The sequence below is a fragment of the Syngnathus leptorhynchus genome, chromosome 6 (genome assembly GCF_054491065.1).
Source record: "Syngnathus leptorhynchus isolate UIUO chromosome 6, UIUO_Slep, whole genome shotgun sequence".
In the NCBI taxonomy this organism is placed as follows: Eukaryota; Metazoa; Chordata; class Actinopteri; order Syngnathiformes; family Syngnathidae; genus Syngnathus; species Syngnathus leptorhynchus.
Window position 1 is genome coordinate 6210891 of NC_141200.1, and position 19857 is coordinate 6230747.

The 19857-nt window shown below is 41.4% G+C and overlaps 1 protein-coding gene across 1 annotated transcript; it reads right to left on the reverse strand.

The window, feature by feature from the left end:
• Nucleotides 1–201: 201 nt before the first annotated feature.
• Nucleotides 202–10416, reverse strand: LOC147055649 (LHFPL tetraspan subfamily member 3 protein-like). The gene is made up of 3 exons (XM_085914474.1): nucleotides 9537–10416; nucleotides 1885–2121; nucleotides 202–1252 (listed from the first exon to the last, which is right to left on the reverse strand). Exons 1-3 carry the CDS (start codon nucleotides 9961–9963, stop codon nucleotides 1047–1049), a joined length of 870 nt encoding a protein of 289 aa, XP_085770600.1. The 5' UTR covers nucleotides 9964–10416; the 3' UTR covers nucleotides 202–1046.
• Between the last annotated feature and the right edge of the window lie 9441 nt (nucleotides 10417–19857).

Here is a 19857-nt window from a genome sequence, read left to right on the forward strand (position 1 = left end):
CATGGTCGACTGAGCAACAGTTGGTGGTGGTGTGTTCTGATCCAAACCAAGTCCCTGCCAAGTTATTTTCCTTTATAATCACCACTAAATTCTTGTCCAGATTTTGGTATTGTGTGATTGTTTAAGACAAAATTTACAACTGCATAATCAGGGCAAATAAAAAGACAAACGCATTAGAGTGAAAATCTTTATTACGTTTTGATATACAGTAATTAAAGGAATCTCTTAAATTGCTGTGAGTTACCCCCAATGGGGTTTTGTCTATATCTATTTACACGAGACAGGTGAAGCTAAATCCATTTCATCTCGACTTTTACGCATGAGCTACACCATTAGATGACACTGCATCCTGTTACCCTGTTTGCACTCACTAGTTAGCTCATGGAGGGGAGGGGGGGGTGTCAAAGAGAAAAAGTTCCACACAGCTAAAGACACATTAAAATAGATACAACTGGAAAATTGTGTGCATGTGTGTAGTACTAAACACAAAATGTGACACATTCACACTAGCGTGCACACCTGTGCTCTTACGATCATACATTCACACGGCAGCTAAAGGTCCTGCGACAGGCAGTCGCTTTTCTAACATCCCCATCACAGTGTGTAGATATGAGAGTTAAATACTAAAAACAACAGAGCTGAAGCACTGTGCAAAGTTAGCTAGATGGAGGGATTGAGTCCTATAGCATTTTCAGTTTTCTGTACATAATTACATCTACATGGAATATATATTTTTTTTTCAAATGTGAACAGAGAAAGACAAACAAATGATCCAAATCATTTTTTTTCTCGTGTCATTGTCAAACCTTTACATTAAAAATGATCAAACGCAACAGATTGACTGTACATTGATTCTGCTCACGTCTGGATAAATTGTGACGCAGATGTTGACAGTGGAACGTATATCGTCGTTAACATAGAGTATAGTAAATGAGTTGTTAGGTACAGTAAGCGTGTGTGCAATGGATTTGTTGTATGTTTTTTGCAGGTTGTGCTCAGTCCACAACTGTCATTTAATCACAGTCTGCACCCTTGCCACAGTTCGTCTATGCAAAGGGGGTTGCTCTGGGTTGAATGTGTATTACACCGGCTTGGTCTAAATGCTGGAGGATGACGTAAGGGGGCTGCAAGCAAACAGGAGGGGACAATGGCTGAGGGCTTTTGGAAAGTTGATGGAAAGTAGCTGGTTTCCGCTCCTCCTCCATCCTGTCGTGTGATGTTGAAGGGATGGTTCTCTGTGGACCACAGGAGCCTGGAAGTATGACAAATCAAAAGTAATCACCCGGGATGTCACCCAAAATGTGGTATTTCATAGCATACTTATCTCCAATTTTAAAAAGATTTGTAAAGACAAACTAGCTGTTTGATGTTACACTCAACATTCACTAACAATGCAAACTTTAAAAGTGTGGTACACAAACTGCCTGAAGTTTCACACAAAAAGAAATCACAGAACCAAATCAAAATTTAATATTTATTTTACTTATCATATAGGCCACAGTATGTATGTAAGAGACGAGATAGAACATCAAGTCCCATAGTGTTTGATTACATAACATGGTTATATTTGTATCCACGTGTAAAATTACTCACTGAAATGTTGCTAAGCATTGCCTCCCTCTGAAAAAAATAAAAATAAAAACAGAAACAGGGAAATAATATTAATTAAAACGTATCGGCACGTTCTCAAGGTCATGCTAATAATAGACACCCACGTTCAGACTTGAAAAACAAGCGTTCTTCACATTGACTGCTTGTAATGCTCACATCTACCAGCAGAGGGTGCTAAAGCTGAACTCATCAGTGTGCGAAACATCTCAACAACCTATTTGTGCTGGCTGCTAGGTTTAGAAAACATCATGAGGTTATGACGTCACGTTTTACCCTTGCTCTCAGCCAGCAGCTCCTCGGTCATGAGGCCGTCCTGTCGATTCCCGAGGACAAAAGCCAGGAAGGAGAGGATGAGCGCATCCAGGATGCCCATGATGGCAAGGATGTAGGCCCAGCGCATGGAGCAGGCCCCCAAGCTGTATTTGTCCGTCTGCTCCCCGCACATCCGTCGCACTTCGTCGCTGTCCCAGCCATCAGGGTAGATCATGCAGCCCAGTACCAGACACACACCTGTAAGGACGGCATTAACAGCTCAGTCACCCATATTTTTATTTTATTTTTTATTCAGAGTTAATTGTTTACTACCAAACTGCTCTTGCTATAGAGTTAAAGTTCACTGCTACTATGACAACTTCATATCAAGTTTGTTGAGTAAAGTAAAAGCACTAAATTGATCAAATGATACTTAAGACCAAAGCCCCCCCACCCTTTTTTTTTTTCTGAACAGAATACTTTAAAAATATATAACTATTGGCCTTAGGATTCAACTCCCCCACTTTGCAAAAAAAAAAAAAAAAAAAAAAAAAAAAAAAAACATCTGAAGAAGCTGACTGTGCCACATTTGCACATTAATAAAACAACAAAAAATTCACTCAGTTATTCCCATGGCTCTTACTTTCATATCGCTGAATGTTTGGGGGTGAGGGAAGAATGCGCCTGCCTTTAACATTATCAAGCATTGTTACATGGAAATTGCATCTTTAGCACTTGTTTACCTTCTTATACATACTCTCCTTTTAAATGTAAATTTTGTAATTCGTAACTGTATTCCAGCTATTTTCATCACAGTGGCTCGCTCATCTCTGGGCATTGGCATTTTAAATAAATTGCTCTTCACATTCAGCATTTGCATTAAAACACACGCACGGACGCACGCACGCACACACACACGCACACAGACTGCTTTGACTCAGTATGGAAGAAATACATCAACAATGGGTTGGCTTGAAAAAAAGAACTCAAACTATTGCTGTCCTGCAAACATTTAGTCAAAAAACTCCAACTGCATATAATCACGAATGCAGACAAGCGGGGACATTTCAAGATGCTTGGGTGAGTACAAAGGGAATGACACAGCAATGCACGCAGGAGACAAATTCAAAAGAGCAGAGCATCCTCCTCTCGCTCCCCCATGGCTCCAACTGTCAGAACCCATTCATGTGGGCTCGCTAGTTCACAGAGCAAAGACTCACACACTGGCTCTGATTCAGGTGGACAGCGAGCGGCCTGCAAAGTCACCGAGAGGCACGAACACGCCATTTTCACTCCCTTTGAATGCTTCAAATGAGGGAGCAAACTCCGCAAGACCAGCGGAACGTTTGGCTGGAACTATGTTTAGTGAATGAACAAGCAAATGCCCCCCAGGTGATGCCCAGACATCAAGACCTTTGCATTCATGCAAGACTGAAGTCGGAGCTAACTTGGACCCGCGTTGATCACTTGACTGTATCGCAGCCTGCCAGACGTCTTCTCGAATCCTGTGCACGAGTCTGCCTCTGGCCCGAGTGTTGACAAACACGGGTTGTGACTGCAGAGATGTTGCCGTTTTATACACAAGTGCAGCCTGTCGCGGGTCTCTGGTGTAAAAGTCCTTTTACCCATATGTATGTATATTATGCGATATTTTTTGTACAGTATGTTATATATCCACATAAAAAAAAAAAGGAGGCAAATCAATGTTACATTTCTTTCAGCCTCGTGTTATTTTTACTAGTCGTAACAAGAGTTGTGGCAGATCCTTCTGGGTGTCTGCTGCATGCCTTCAGCGCCATCATGAATTTTACATGACCCAAAAGGATAGAGCAGAGGCAGAGGAAGAAGAATAGTAGCTTGTCATGCAGTGATAGCATCACGGGACCAAGTGGAAAAGAGAGCTGAGAAATATCATGGCGAGTTTGCTCTACTTGCAGTGCACATGCCTGGTGTCGAACGGAGGCAGACGTCAGGTGACCTCAGATGCAGACGAGTGGCAAGAGCAGAAGAACAAGTGCCTTTTGTGCAATCAAACACGCTGTTTTTTTTTTTTTTTTTTTTTTAAATCAAAATTTAAGCCTGGAGTCAACTCATCCACAAACACAGAAGCACGTTCATTCCAGAAGTGCAGAATCCTCTTACATAACAAAGACTAAAGTCACAGTAGTGCTTTAATTCACAAATGGCTCAATAGACAATATGAATACATATATTAAATCCGTTATGGTCAGTTCAAACCTTGATGAGCTAGACCGTGCCAAATCTAAAATCAAAATATTAAACCAACCTTGGGTAAAAGTGACCCAATTTGAACATGGCAGATTATATTATAGTTTTGATTTTGGGTACATTGCAAACTAAAGTCACCTTTTGGTTTTTCCTTTACTTGTTTTAAAATCCGACAGTCAGTAATTTTTTTTCTTTTCTCCATCTCTGGAATCTCACATTCTGCTTCCCACTCTGTCAGCAGCCAGAAACCTTACAGCTGACAGAATGAAGACTGAGTTGATGGCCTCATGCTACCCTTCTCGCTTGAGTCGCTTCTCGAAGAGCGTGAGGGAGGGTGAGACGTTGCACTCCTGTCCGACTCTCTGTCTGTCTGTCTGTCTGTCTGAAAGCAGCCGCTGGCAAACACCAAACATCAAGAGCGTTGGCCACCATATGCAGGAGCAGCCTTTGGCAGAGCTATTTTTAAGCTCTTCTTCACGTCTGTCGTTAGCACACACACACACACACCTCCCCTGCCACGTCGCAAACACTGGGATCATGCGAGTGGAAAACGACGTTGAGAAATTGTGCTGAAGCTAACAGCATCTTACGTAAGAGGCTGTAGCCAGGGCAGATGACGCTCAAACGGCGCCGCACGAGAGTCTGACAGCAGAACGCCAGATGGTACTGCAGCACATTGGCTCATTTGCACAAAAATCCCATCCCTAACACAAAAAAAAGAAAAAATCCCATTGACTTGTGAACTCTGAGCATCGTTTGTAAGCGTTGTGTTGCACTTTCAGGATGGGATTTGACAAGATTCACTCCATCTGCCAAAAAGAAAAACTGCACAGAAAAAGCTTCCGTAGGCCAGTCTGTCATGTGATAAACCTAGAAACGATGTCCCAAATGTAAAATTCAGATGACTTTTTCGGACTATGTACTCGAGGAATCTATATTCATATGCGGATGTGTATCAGAAAATGATTAAAACCAGGATGGAGTCATTCCAGCCAGAAGCATGTATTGAAATAATGAGTGCACAGAATGAGACAGATGAATCCAATCTTTTCCAAGCGCTAATGAAGTGTGGGCTGCTCTTCATACTGGACAGTTAAGACTCTTATCAGACTCCAAAGTGGCGTAGCTCCATGATATGCTTTAATTGCATTCAAATCAAAGGGGCTGAGATACTGTATATATATATATATATAGCCAGACTAAAAGTGTGTCAATGCTAGTAGATTGCTTGAAAAGAGACATTCATTAATTTCAAGAGAGTCACCCTGCTACGTTTTCTGCCCCAAAAAACTGAATCCACTTCATCCTAATGGGCTGCAGTGATGGGGGACGTTGCAATTATATTTCATGAGTGACTCATTAGGTGACAAAAAAATAAAATCTGTATCTAATAGAGAAGCAACAAGGAATGCGTAGATTGACTCATGTGGTTTTGACACAACGACAGATGTCATTGTTAAATAAGCCAAGCCTGTCACGTCTCTCAGCATCATTTCCTGGATAATTCGAGCAAACCACAATGCATCTGACAATTAGCGAGTCCATCATTGCAATATATTTAGCCAAACAACCTGCCCGGTAACAGGGAATGATTGCACATTGGTACATAAAGCGGGATGGCAGAGGTGAGGCAAGCACATCCAGCCCAGAGAAGGAGTGAGCCAAAGCTTACATAAGAGGTTGCGGACCTCCACTGAGGATAAGCACTGGCGAGGGAAATAGGAATAAAAAGCAGCATTTCAATTTTGTGTATATACTCATAGGCACGGTGGTTCCGCTTCACCTGCCACAGAATTTTGAATTCTATACATGATATATACATCAACTGTAAAGTTGAACAAAATACCAAAAGAAAAACAATTTAGGGCCAGTGAGCGACTCTCATTTCCAAAATCTCCCCTGCTGAACTTAGCATAGCCCGCACATCGTCTCCATACTGATGATTCGCACTGCAGCAGAATTTTCCCCTAAACCATATTCTTGTGTAACACTTGCTATGGACTAAAAGTAAAAAGGCCTAGTGAATATGTAAAAATCTCAAACTATTTACCGTTGAGAGTTTAAAAGTGCATTCTCTCATTCCCCCTACGGCAGAGTACACTTGCTGCCTGTGAAGAGTGAAATTCCCAATGCATCACGTTGTAATGGTAACAGACACTTTGTGCATTACATAAATGTGTCCCAGTGGGTGTCCGACTTGAAACGCAACACCATCATCGTGTGAAGCCGCGGCGCTACAATTGACTGCTTGTCCCCATTTCGAATGCGACAATGGTCACACAATGCGGTACGACTAAAACGGTATCTGCTTCTGTCAACTGCCGACAATTCCGCAGTCCCTTTTTGGTTTATACTTGTATTAAAATGACTTGTTTTGGGCAACTGTACATTGTGGATGCGCATTTTTATTTGAAATAAGTGTCATTTTCATCACCTTCATTTATAAAAGGTGTCTACTGCTACTTCATCTTATACGCTGTTTTTTCTTTTTATAAATAGCTAGAACAATCAAATCATCATAGTTGTCATTTTTCGATTTCCATTCAAAAATATAGCACATCCGTCAAATTGGTTAGCGCTGTCTTTATTAAAGTTAATGGTTTAGTCTAACCTTCCCAAAAAATGACTATTGTTTACAAAATGTGGAAATTAAATTGCACTAAAATGTACCCAACGCTGTGGAATCTATTTTGCCCTCGCTTCGGTATATGACTTTCCAAATTGGTGCTCCTCCAATCCAAGTAAATAGGTCAATTTGCTGGCATCCCAAATAAAGTGTCCTACTTGAACTGCATCAGAGTCAATGCGATTGTGTACAGCGGATCCACATGCATTTTAATGGACGCACATTTGATCAATATACTAATCGTTGCTGTAATGATCTCTGGTACAATTAGAATGCAAGCGCAGGTCTCCCCTGTACGTCGTCCGAATGGACCAAATGCAGAATTAAGACAAAACGACGCAATAAGATATTTCTCCAATGAAGCACTATAGATGCTTTCACAGGCCTGATTGGAAATGAAAGTGTTCATTTGCAGTCTGGAGAGTGTGAGGAGACTGGAGAAGGGCCAAAACTGCAGTTATTATCTGCTTCCTCGTTAAAATCAAGTGTTGTTTTGTTTTTTTTCTTCTTCCCCCCTTCGGCTTCACTTAATTGATTTCAATGCACTTCACCCGGAAACAGAGAACATAACTCCACAAACATGTTTTTTTTTTTACATTTCTATGCCTTGTGGCTCTTGACTGGCTAAATAAGACTTGACAGCCTGCCAATACCATTTTTATGTTGATGCTGATATTTTTGTCTGTTTCTTTGTTTACTGACAGTATCCACGAATTAACATGTAAGTCTGCAAAAATGCTACAGAAATCAATTTTCTTTTCAAAACTTTTAGTACCCATCACATTTTCTCTGTTTAGAGTATGGAGTTCTGAGAGCACTGTAAGCAAAATGACAAATGGAGCTCTACAAAGAAGTTGAATGGTTGGAAAAAAAAAAAGTGACAAAACATACAGTATGTCCTGCAAACTTGCAAGTGTGACTCATCTCTGCCTGTGAAAAGGAAATTTATGGCGATCTGGAAGAGGCTATCATGAATTGACCTCACAGCAGGACTGAATGATTTGGAAAAAAACTAACCTTATCTATCTATATTAACAAAGAACAGCAATTTAATCTGCATCAATCTAATATCATATTCACAATGCATCAAAAATGTACTTACACAAAAGGCAAATGAACCATAAATTAATCGTTATCATTAAAGTCGTTGAATTTTGTAGCGTCTGCAAATATAGAGAATGGAAAGCACATTTTGTTTTCTTGAGAGCAAGGAAGCAGATTTTTTTTTTTTTTTTTGGCCAAACATAGAACAATTGCAAAAAGAGGTCAAAATGAGTGGGAGTGACGCACCGATGGGTGAAATTATGTGAACGTAGCAGGAGAAGAGAAAGGTAAGAGAGCTTTGATGCATGGACAGAAATAGCTGCACCAAGGCAAAGACCGCCGCAGTCCATCAAATGGACACAAGAGCACTCAACTTCTTTTTCCTTCTCACCTTTTAGACATACATGCTTACACACTCGGATTTTTCTTGGTGGTCTTTGTTTACATCAAACATTCAACATTTTTTTACCTGAGCACAATCCGCCTCCCTCTATACCAGTGACTACAATATTATTATTATTACTTTTTAATTATTATTTTGTTTTTGAGCAGAAACCTTCAAGTCCAAGACTTTAGCAGATTATTATACTCAATTGTGTGTTTTATCATAACCCTCCACAAGCTAGCTTGCTCACCAGTCCAAAGCAAAGTCATTGAAATTTTAAACCTCATCTAAGAGTAATGCCGCTCGACAATGCTAAGCAATCAGGCTCGCTCATTAGACATCAGCAGCTTGTCACGGTCAGACTCTCTCCTCTCTGCTTTCTCTTTCATCTCTTGGCAGGAGCAGTGGCCTGCTCATTAAAACGTCCGTAATGCATTAATTCGAACCAACACAGCAGGCGGAGATGGACTTGTTCCACATAATACCACCTCATGCTGGCTGCCTCAATAACTCAGACTGCATGGAGAATTTTGCAAATGTAAATATTGAGCAGCTTTAGTAAGGTCGTTGACTGAGGACATCACTGCCGAGGAGATGAAACTGAAAATGGTTCATTCCCTGGCCACCACATTAGGCACATCTACATCCAATTACAAATATAAATGTGACAATAGTATAGTATATCAGGAGTATTTGGTGGGGAAAAAAAACCTCAACGACAAGATGAGCTGTCATCCATATGTTACTGCATCTGTTATCCGAGGTATAAAGGTCATAAAATGGCTCCAGGCGGCATGTCATTGCAAGAACAACTCCGAGAGACATTCTGGACAGGTTTTGTCAGTCTTGGCAGCCCGAATGACAATTAATTCATTGAATCAGTGCACCACCCACATGGAAAGGAGTCTAAGAGATGACGAGATGTGAAAATATACAATACACCAAGCAGTCCGGAAATCAAAAATTAGGAAGACACCATTGGGTCTCTTTATGCGTCTTTTAATGTATTTCAGATGCTGATATTAAAAATAGTATCTTGACTTTTTTCAGGTTTTGGAGTTATCTTTTTTTTGTTTATATGTTTGACCTACTATACAAAACTTGCACAACAGTGATTTTTACCATGAATATGTATTTTATTGCTACGACAATAAAAATACAATCACCTGTTGCTGACATTTAATCTTCATTAAATATTATTATTGTTACCACATTACCGTTATGAAAGCCAAAAAACTAGGGCAGATTCAAAACCAGTGCCATTTTTTTTTTTAGAAAAGTTTATCTTCATCTCTACTTGGTAAAAACAAATAATTGACCATCATTATTATTATTATCTTGAGTGATGGATCCATTTTGGGGTCCTATGGAGCGTTCTGTGCGCCTTACCTGCCGCAGCGTGCATCCAGCCACAGATCTTGTACACGGTGGAAGTGCTGAGAAGGAAGAAGAGCGAGAAGCATCCGATGCAGGTGACCACCAGCATCATGGACATCCCGATGAAGAACGAGGCGGCCTTGAAGGCTCTGGACGGGATGGCGGAGAACTCGGTGAAGCTACCCTGGCAGGCTAGCTCCCTGGAGATCCCGTCCCCGATGCAGTAGTGGAAGAGGCCGAAGTAACCGGCCTGCGGTGTGTCCACGCCATCACCGATCCAATAGGGCTGCGAGAAGATAGTCACGTTCACGATGCCGAACAGGATGGTGAATATAGCCCACAGGAGTCCGATGACGCGAGAGTTTCGGACGTAATTGGTCTGGTACAGTTTGGCAGCTTCTGCAGACGGTAACATTGCTGCGGCGCTGGCGGGTATCATTGTATGCACACACGCAAAAAAAAAATAAAAAAATAAAAAAATGGAAGAGGCGCTAAAGCTGTTTGGTCATGGAGCGAGCTGGCAGGGAAGATCCCAATCTATGGCCGTGCAAGTGCAGCACCGCAGCATCTGTCTGGAGCGATCATCTCATGACGTGTCATCGTCGAAACGGGCGCTGGTCCCCGTCAATGAAACTCGATGAAGTCGCGACCACACCGTGCAGTCGTCAGACGTGCACGTCGCCAGTGTCCTTGGAATCCGTCCTACACGCGTTGACTTGCGGCACACGGTCAACAACTGAACGTCGGCATGCACTTATGCCTACTTGCAAATCAAAATATGAATGACAAGGCCTGCACGAGTCCTTCAACCGGATTTTATTCTCCGGTTTGACGACAGCATCTCCGCCGGTCAGCTGTGATGCTGGCAGCCGGAGAGGGAGGGGCTTGGGCGGTGTGCACACACTGACACACGTTTCATTGGGCAGCGTCTTTTCTGCAATGTCAGTTCATGGGCGTTTGTCATTTGAATGAAAAAACAGAGAGGGAATGCAAACCACACCAGACGGCAATTGTAATTTCCAGGATTTTATACTGGGGATTTAATCATCATCATATAGATGAATCTGAACTGATGCGGCCAAGGTCAAGGAAGATGCTGATTGGCTGTCAATGGGAGGAGTGGGCAAACAGATTAAATTAGGACAGGTAAAATTCGGGGACTGTATTAACGTCACAAACGAAATAATGGGCAAAATCAATTGAATCACAGTTCAAAAGAAGAGAAAAACAAATCTGTTTTGGCAATTGAGTACTTGCGGCCAAAATTCAGCTCAAAGCGACTTCAGCAATTTTATTTCCACAAATGTTTGTTAGAAACTTAAGTAAGCAATACAGGTACATTACCATCAGGTGATATCACTGGTTTTACGCCCTCTAGCGGTGTGTGGAAAAACTCCATCCATTCATTATTTGAACTGCTTATCCTAATTTCATTATTGTCGAAACTGTGCATATTACGATTTATTTATTTATTTTGAAATCCTTCAGAGTTAGGCTGGGCGGGGGCTGATAGCTGAATTGATCAATGACTGCTTGTGACCAAATCTTCAAACTTATTGGCTACAGAAAGACTTCCAAAGTTGATCATGAACACACCATTTACCAGAACGGAAGTAATAAAGTATTTAATCCATTAAAACAAGTCATAAATCAAAGCTTGCAAAAATAAATGTATTATAGTATTTGTGGAACTCCCTCATTTTAAGATGTGGATGATTGACACTCTTAATATGAACTCATATTAGCTGTTCTGGCATACCTTTTTTTCCTCCATGCTGCTTGCTGTTTTGACAGGAAAGGTGGGCGTTGCTAATTGCATTAACAGTCTGTGTAGAGGAAAAGCTTTCATGAATGTGATTAGTACACAGATTTTTTCCCCTTTAATGTATAAATGGCTGTCTGAGAGGAAGAATGTTTTTGTATGAAAAAGCAAACCCATGTTCTGCTTTACATTTTTGGCAATCAGCATTAATTTCCTGCCAGTTACCTGACCACGCCCATATATGTCTTCTCAGCTTATCAGAAAGGTTTCTTTTTGATTCACTGGACAATTAGCAGGTAACTATTTATCATCATGGAAGCATTTGGATGGAATGCATGGAATCATGGAAGGAGTTTCCTCCTGCCAGTTGGACGTCATTATTTATCCCTTGGGTCCTGCAGGTCGTGCAGTGTCCTCAGCTTTGGTTCACCTTCTCGAAATAGGTAAGTGACCAAATGGGGTGCCAAAAAGAATGCTGTCGGATGTTGTAGTAATATACTTGTCCGACAGGGGTCAGTGTAAGATAATACTAAAACTAAGGCGTTATGCAAGCAATTGTGTTTTTCTTCTGGTAGTTTCTTCCACATTACATTTGCCAAAAATGCGTTCTTCTTAACACTACAGAGACACTGCCTCGTGAGGGCCATTGACTTTGCATGGCTTAATGTCAATCGAATATTTTGTTTATTTTAGATTAGGGTTTTGGACAAAGCGGAACCCCTAGTGTTTGCCAGACTAGAGATTTCAGATGCAGTGTTGAAACTGAGGAGGGAATAGAGGATGCAAGAGTTGAAGAGGAAGGAATTGTTGGTAGAGGATGAGAGAAATCTGCCTTCATGAATTTGGGGATGAAAGACAGGCCGTGTGAGGATGTGTGTTGTGTATGAACGACTGCCCAAGAGAGAAAGGCTGCATATGTTGAGATAAGCATGATTTGTTGTTGTGTGTAATTTGAAATGGACATAATGTGTGTTCATGTGCATGTGTTAATAATAATTGCCTTCTTTTTTGTAGCGTGCCAAATGTTTTGGCTAGTTAAAGTTTGCTGGGTGACAGTGATGATGATGATGATGATAATAATACCGTATTGGCCCGAATATAAGACAAGGTTTTTTTCATTGAAATAAAACTGAAAAGGGGGGTGGGGGTGGTCATCTTACATTTGGGGTCTAGACAAAGTCTTTTTTCAAACTTGAGTCTTGAAAAAGAGGGTTCACTTTATAATCGGGGTCGTTTTATATTTGGGCCAATACGGTAATAAAAACTCCCTTCTGCAAGGCCCAGGAATTATTCAGATAATTTTCTATAGCAACTCAATTCCCAACTGATTAACATTAAATGGTTAGTCCTAATGTATTTATTCATGAAATTCAGGGCAACCAACAGATAAATCATCAAACGGCTAGTAATTTGGATGAACAAAGTAACCTCCCTCAGTGTATTATATTTTATATTTTACCATCAGCATCCAAATTTTGTTGACACAAAGACAACCTGCTGAGTGTCACAGCCTGTCCGAAAGGGCTTATTTAGATAGCGAGGAAGTTTCCGGACTTTTTGGTCCCCGGTTGGCTCTCGGTTTTGTCTTTTTGTGGAGCTGGCACCAACTGTGAAGGGCAAATCTCACAGGATTGATGACACTGCCAGCACTGACTCTCAGCCTCGTTGTCAGGAAGGCTTGTAATTTTCATCGTAATCATACTGACTTCTATTTTTAAAATGCCCTTGTTTTTCCCACTGGATGAAACAGAGCTCCTGCTAGCAATTTGTTCCCTAAACCACGAAGAAGAGAAGTCATCATGACACAAAAGACAAAAACAAGCTCACCGTAATGAGTTTGCAGTTGTTGAATAGCGGCTTGTGGTTTGGTTTGTTTGGCTAAATGTTTACACGAGTCTCCTCTTGATTGTGAGAATGAGGCTGTGTACATTTTTTGGCCAGGATCTGCATTTGTTTGACATTGGAATATGATTATCAGTATGGTCATATTGATTCCTTTATGTCCTCCTGGAATCTTTTTTTTGATGGTGTGGCATAAAAGGAAATCTGCCTTTGCCTCCCCCATTTTGATGTACATTCTCTCTTTGGTGTAAAATTGAGGCTTGTAATAACTTGCAAGTACATGCCTGTTATTTGAATATCTGGGTATAAAATAAGTAAATATTGCATGAGTAGCCTGATGTCGAGGTGAATCTTATTTTAAGTCAACTCAATAGCGCTTTCTACAAATCTGCCGCTAGGAGGCACCATGAGGCCTCCTTCATCATTTGGAATACTTTGAGGGGGGGAGATTATCAAGTGATACTAATGCAATTAATTAAGTTGTTTTGAGTAACATGATTTTCGGTGCCCAAACGCTAAAGTTGGTGCCACTGAACCTTGAGGATTGACATTTCTTGTGGAAAGACAAAAGATTGATGAATGTTATTTTATTGCGGCAAATATATGCAGCGAGGTGATGAGTCAAGGCTGTGTGTATTCAATGTTTGCCTTTGTGACTGGGACAGGCCAAGTACCGTTTGCTGTGCGTGACTGGGAACAGTAATTGAGCAGCGTGCTGAGTGTACACATGTGGACCAAGACAACATGAGGAAATATTTCACACCATGCAGGACCACCTTTATTTTCTTACAACATGCCTTTTATAGTCTTTAAGTGTGCAATTACTAATTATTTTTTATTTTTTTCAATTACATTCACTCTGACCATACACGCTTCACCTTTCCTATCTGTTGCGCTGCCCCGATTCTCTTTTCGGAGTACAATCTCTCATCCATAATTGAGACTTGTTTTTTTTCCTCGTCTCAGAATAAAGAAAGGGAACGGATCTTTTGAATGTTTGATAGTGCATATAAAAAATGTATCATGAGTCATTTTCAACAACATGAATCGGTAAAAAAATGAAATAAAATGAGCAAGTCAGTAGATGGGACAGAAAAGGGGTTGTTGGGTCCTGGGAGAGAAAAGAACAAATGTGGCATTCAAACTTGCTATTGCAAGCACACCCTAACGTAAAAATGTTAATTGTCACATAGAGGATGGCTTCTTGAAAATCCAAAGGTATAAGTCAAGCCCACCAAATGAATGCATCCTTTAGTAGTCTATGCCTCAAAGACTGCTCCAGATTTCCCTCGAGTCTTCAACTGAAGCAAAAGATCTTCCTCCTCAGCTCTTCAAACAGTCGCGTGGCCAAAACTATTATTCTCTAATGCTAATAAGATTTCCTTTCCATTGTTATCATGGTCATAAATCGGACTCCCAAAAAAGCTTCAGCTACCAACACCTCCATGTTTGATTCATGTGTATATATATATCGAAGCGGGGGAAGAAACAGAAATGGATCAATAGCCGGAGGAGGTCATGCAATATATTCATGCCACGGGCCTGCAAAATGCCATTTATATTTATGCACTCATTTAGTTGTTGGGTCTGCAAATAGTCAATGGTTTGTCACAGCCCAAATTGATGTGATGATGAATACACACAATCACAATAAATGACTGAATAAATTGTATTGTTAATCTTTTAAAGCATATGTGATGGAATATAATAGATTCAAGGTCTGGTGTTCACTGGCATTGTTGATGTTTGGCTTGTAATGCAAAAAGACAATCTACACTAGCCTTGGCCTGCTTCTGACAGAGCGAGGGAGATGGAGAGAGAAGTGTTTTGGAGGACGTGGACTGGGTGGGGAACCACTGCTCCACTTTCATGGCACGGCGATGTTGGGTCACATAAACCTTGGCTAGTTCCAATAGGCAGGAGCATGCATGAAGGACCCGCCCTCATCAAATATAGGGTCACCTCTCTGTGAACCCCAGTTAGCCTGAGGTGGTCTTGGAACCAGCGCCATCATTTATAGGCCAGTATGAATGAGGACTGTCTTTGTCAATAGACCTATTTTGGAAAGTATGGTGTGGTCTCCAAGAAAACAATAGCTATTAATTGCATAAAAAAAGTAAAAAGAATCATGAAAAGATAATAAAAAAATAACTCAACTCCTATAATATGCCCACTTTGTAGTCTTCAATTATTTTCAATCAGGCATTTTGCCTTCATAACAGCGCTAATAAAGATTCACATAATTTTTTTTCAAATTTAGAACAAAAATCTTCACGTAGCCTAGAAACAGCCAATGTAAGAGCTGTGGATTTGGAAAAAAAAAATCATCTTCTACAGTGTGTAAAGCAAGCAGGTGTTGCGAATGTGGGTTTCATGTACAATATGCAGAATGTATAGCCCGCGGCGGGAGACAGAAATAGAAGCAACAGCCTGTCAATGAAGTGTCAAGAGAACGAGGAGCAAGAAGTTCAAATGAGGAGGAGGAAGTGGAACGGTGTAGGAGCAACTAATGAGAGAAGGAGTCAACCTGCAAAATTCCTCCATAACAACAGGAGGCAACTGTGCCGTCAATGTCCTCCGTCTTCATTTTAAATGCGATTCCGCCCCTCCTCCAAAAGAGATGATGTTTTAATAAGGAATTGATTTTTTTTTAAAGTATGACCTTCTGACCTCATCGCTCACTGGAGGCTTCACAGAAGATGCCCCTCATCTCAGAGAATCGATGCGGAAGACCTTTAGACGCCCCCCCCTCTCTTTCACGGGCCCATACGTGTCATTAATGTGTCATTGAGTACATGTCTTCGCCGGGGGCGACAGGATGTTCCTCACCCGGATGAGAGTGTGGTGAGGGGCATCACCCCCCCCCCTTCCCCAATTCTGTGAAATGGTGCAGAAAACAGGAGAAGGGACCCGCCTCGCCGTGTCCATCAATCCTGACCTCCTGTGAAACTTCATCTCCCTGCCCTCATCTGTCAGTGAATGGCCGAGGAGCTAAAAGAGGAGGGGGTGCTTCGGGGATGCATAATTCAGTGTTTCTCTCACAACCTGCGCCTGAGCTTGGTAAGGGCTCAGCCCCCCCCCCCCCAGCCATGAGACTGGCAAGTCTGTTTATATGAAAGAGGCTCGCAAGCCAACTATGTTGTTCCTTCGGGCTTTTTGGCTCCACACACTCCAAGTCATACTAGCGTGATTTATTCTGCCTCTTCAACCATGGCGTGTGGCTCGGACCCCGAGGGGGTGGCGGAAAACATTTTTTTTGTTCTCCTTGTCAGGGTCTGGTTGCAAAAATTTGGGCATAAGTAATGTGCCAGCATCACCGTGGGCTGTTGCGGTGACACTGCAGGAGGCCGCCGCTTGACCAGTGAGCAAAATCTATATTTACTCGTGTTGGGGTGAAACCTTGTATGTCCAAATTTGGTCAAGTTAATATATATATTTCTCCCCCTACAATTCTTTACTATTGCCCCTGTGTTATTGACCAATCTTGAGTATTCAAATGTCTTGCTCACTGTATTGATGTAGTTTAAAAGGCCTTTGAGAAAACGAATGGTTTCGGATGCATGAGGTTCAAATTTTAATAATTATAGAAAGTCTAACAATGCAATGGATACACAGGTTATCAGTAGCCTCTCTAATTCCACAACTGGCGGCATGATAATTAAAACAAAAAATAAAAATTGTCATCGTTAAAACAAACGTGGAGCGAAATAATCTTGGCTAGCTCAAAATCGTGTTTCTTAATACAAACGCCAGGGTTTGCTTTGTAAAATGAATGATTTGAAGTGTTTTTTTTTTTTTTTTAATTCTGTTCAGGGAGAGGATCAGTGCTACATCGTTGTGATGCGCAAAAATTGACTTGCCAAACCTTGTTTTCTGTCTAGATTGGCCTACGTCTTTTCATTCTGTGGTTGTTCTCCATGTGTGAGTTTCTATTTGTGCTTCCATGTAATGTCAGCCTATTTCACAGTCTCGCTTGAACCCAAAATACTTTCTCTTGTTGGCCAATTGGCCCAAAGTTACCACTGGGCCTCCCCCAAGTTCACAAGCCGTGTGCGGCTCCAGGTCAAACATTGTGCTGTGATGTCACATGTAATGAGACAGCATGATGACTTGTTAAATAGCTTGGCGGGAAATAGTGGTAAGCAGAAGGGTGGTCGAGGTGAAAATACAAGCCTGCTGCTGAAAAGCGAGCGCAGACTCGTGACCATAATGTGTCAGCTTCTGCTCATGAGGATGACATTCATGATTAAAATTGATGTTCAGTGGATGGAAAGATGAGCAATTGTTGCATTTCCTGGTTATACCTCTGTTTTTTTTCTCATGAGATAGAAAAGCATATCAATGAGAGCAACTTAATGATGACTGTTTTATTTCATATTTTTACTTTTCAATTTTTATTCTCAATTTTTATTTTTTACATTTATTATATATTATTTCCATTTATTTTATCTTATATTTTCTACTTTTTTATATATGTATTTATTTAAAAAAGTAACAAAGGTAAGTGTGGCAGCACTATCCAAGTTCTAATATTTGTCTACAAAGGTTTTGTTGTGTATGCACCATCACTGAGCTGCTCATTAGCTGGCAGTCATTAGCATCTTGTCTAATTGAACATCATTTAGAGGCTGCGATGATCTGCCAGGGTGACCTTGATCCAGCATCTGTGCAATGCTTGTGCCAATGCAACAGAGTGCTTCTCCGGTTTATGCCGTTATGAACGCAAATTGCAGTCAGGCCCATGTTTGGCCATAAAAATCTGCACTTCATTAGTCATAATTACACTGTTGTTGCCAGGAGTGTTATTGAGTTCCTTTGCTCTTTGTTGAATGATGACCGGAGAGCAAAACATACGGAAATGGAGCCTGGGGGGGGAGCAGTGACTTAAAAATTCTGGTCGTCGTCGTCTTCTTCTTATTATTTTTAATCATATTTCTAAAATCCTCTTATAATTGCTCACTGTATACAAACGTCTCGTCTAATCTGATGGTGAGAAGGGCATCTGTAAATCGGAGGCACTCGGGCGAAGCAAGTTGCAAATGCATGCTGGAGGAGGAGAGTGAAGGTGGGGCGGGGGGGGGTGTTTGTTGCTGTGATGGATTAATGAGGCATAGCTTGTCAGTGTGGGCTTTGTGCTTTCTGGAAACACGATATATGCTTGAGACTTATCCCAGGTTTGGGGATTTTGTTGCTTCTTTCATTTATGAACACACTTTTGGTTGCTATGCTACATTGAGAAAGCAGTCGCGACAGATGTGGCGAATTATTTTTCCTTAGTGAGTTTATGCTGTCGAGTGGTGAGACCCCCCCCATACACACACACGACTTGAAACTTTTATCGTGTGGGAGAGTCAGAGGAGTAAAGGTTAGGGAGCCTAGCGGAGGTGAGCGCTTAGAAAGATGTGCAAGCATTGAGGAAAGGCCAACCGCTGAGATGGGAGGTCATCACATGAACTGTAGCAACAGCGATGAAGAAATGTGTTCCAAATATTGAATAGAAAAAAAACCAACCTGATTCGGTCAAAGATTAGCTTCTCTTTTACGTAGAGTCGCTTTGAGCAGGCTTGTCAACATACAATTCACGTGATTGATTGGCAGGCACATTAGCGATGGAGACGAACAATGAGCTCAAGCTGGATGAGCGCCGTCAATGGCTATTTAGAGGAGATGGAGTGAGAAATGACAGCTGAGCAAAAGGGTGTGACGGAGCAAAATGCCTTCAGAGAATGGCAGCTCCTTTTGTAGACTATGCTAGGCTCGGTCTGCCTTGTGACCTATGACCTGTGATTGGCTCAATGCGGGTGGCTGTAAAATACGCTTTTGCTAGATGATACCGTCCACGATAATCCAGGGATCAATTTTGACACGCAAAAAAAAACAAAGTTATGAGATGCCTAATAAAAAAAATTGATTTGTATGTGTGGGAGGAGCCAATTTTAGTCTGGGTTGATAGCGGAAATTACTGCACATAGGTTTTACCTTATGTGCAGGGTGTCCATTACTCGTATACCCCCCCCCCCACTTTTCACAAGCAGTATTGGACCGAATACGGCACTCAGAAATGTATCTGACTGCCCCGCCCCTCCCCATCCTAGCAAGAACCTTGTGTGTTGACCCGTGAAATTAACGCAAACGTCCATTGTCCGTCTCTTTGTTGCAACCAAGATGAAGAGCATATTATCATTTGTATTACATGGCATCTGAGAAGGCATCATCTGACTTTCCAAAACATCCATGACACTCACCTTTATCCACTTAACTATTGCTTTGCCATATACGCTCGATCCAGCTCCAATCAAAAGTGAAAAAGAAGAAGTTAGCGGTTAGTGGCTTGGCCCGTACGAGCTAAAATTTGCTCATAAATACAAAGTTAAGGTGCCAAACGTCTCTCAGCTGCACTGCCTCACTGTGGTCTTCTCTCTGGAATTTTTTTTCCCCCCAAATATTTCCTTACTCCAGCACAGCACAGCAAAGAATGACAACTGAACCTGTATGAAGGTCATATTGTAATGTGGTCCGCTTCTGCTGGCATTCCCTTCAGGAATACTATGTTCCTGTCTCTGGAGGATGAAAAGAGAGGAAGAGACTAGTCTGTCTTTGTGCTTGTTTAGAATGAAGCATGGGGAGAGGGGGGCTCGGAGCCATGGGTTCAAAATGAGATTTTCACTTATTTACAGTATATATTTAGTTGGCCTTCCAGCTGGAGGCTGTCTGCTTGCTTTTTGTTTT

What these genes read in the sequence shown, in the direction of transcription:
- LOC147055649 (XM_085914474.1), bottom strand. Translation starts at nt 9,963, where the DNA reads ATGATACCCGCCAGCGCCGCAGCAATGTTACCGTCTGCAGAAGCTGCC. An exon ending in CTGGATGCACGCTGCGGCAG is followed by an intron (nt 2,122 to 9,536) that starts GTAAGGCGCACA and finishes CCGTCCTTACAG; the next exon opens with GTGTGTGTCTGGTACTGGGC. An exon ending in GCTGCTGGCTGAGAGCAAGG is followed by an intron (nt 1,253 to 1,884) that starts GTAAAACGTGAC and finishes TCATACTTCCAG; the next exon opens with GCTCCTGTGGTCCACAGAGA.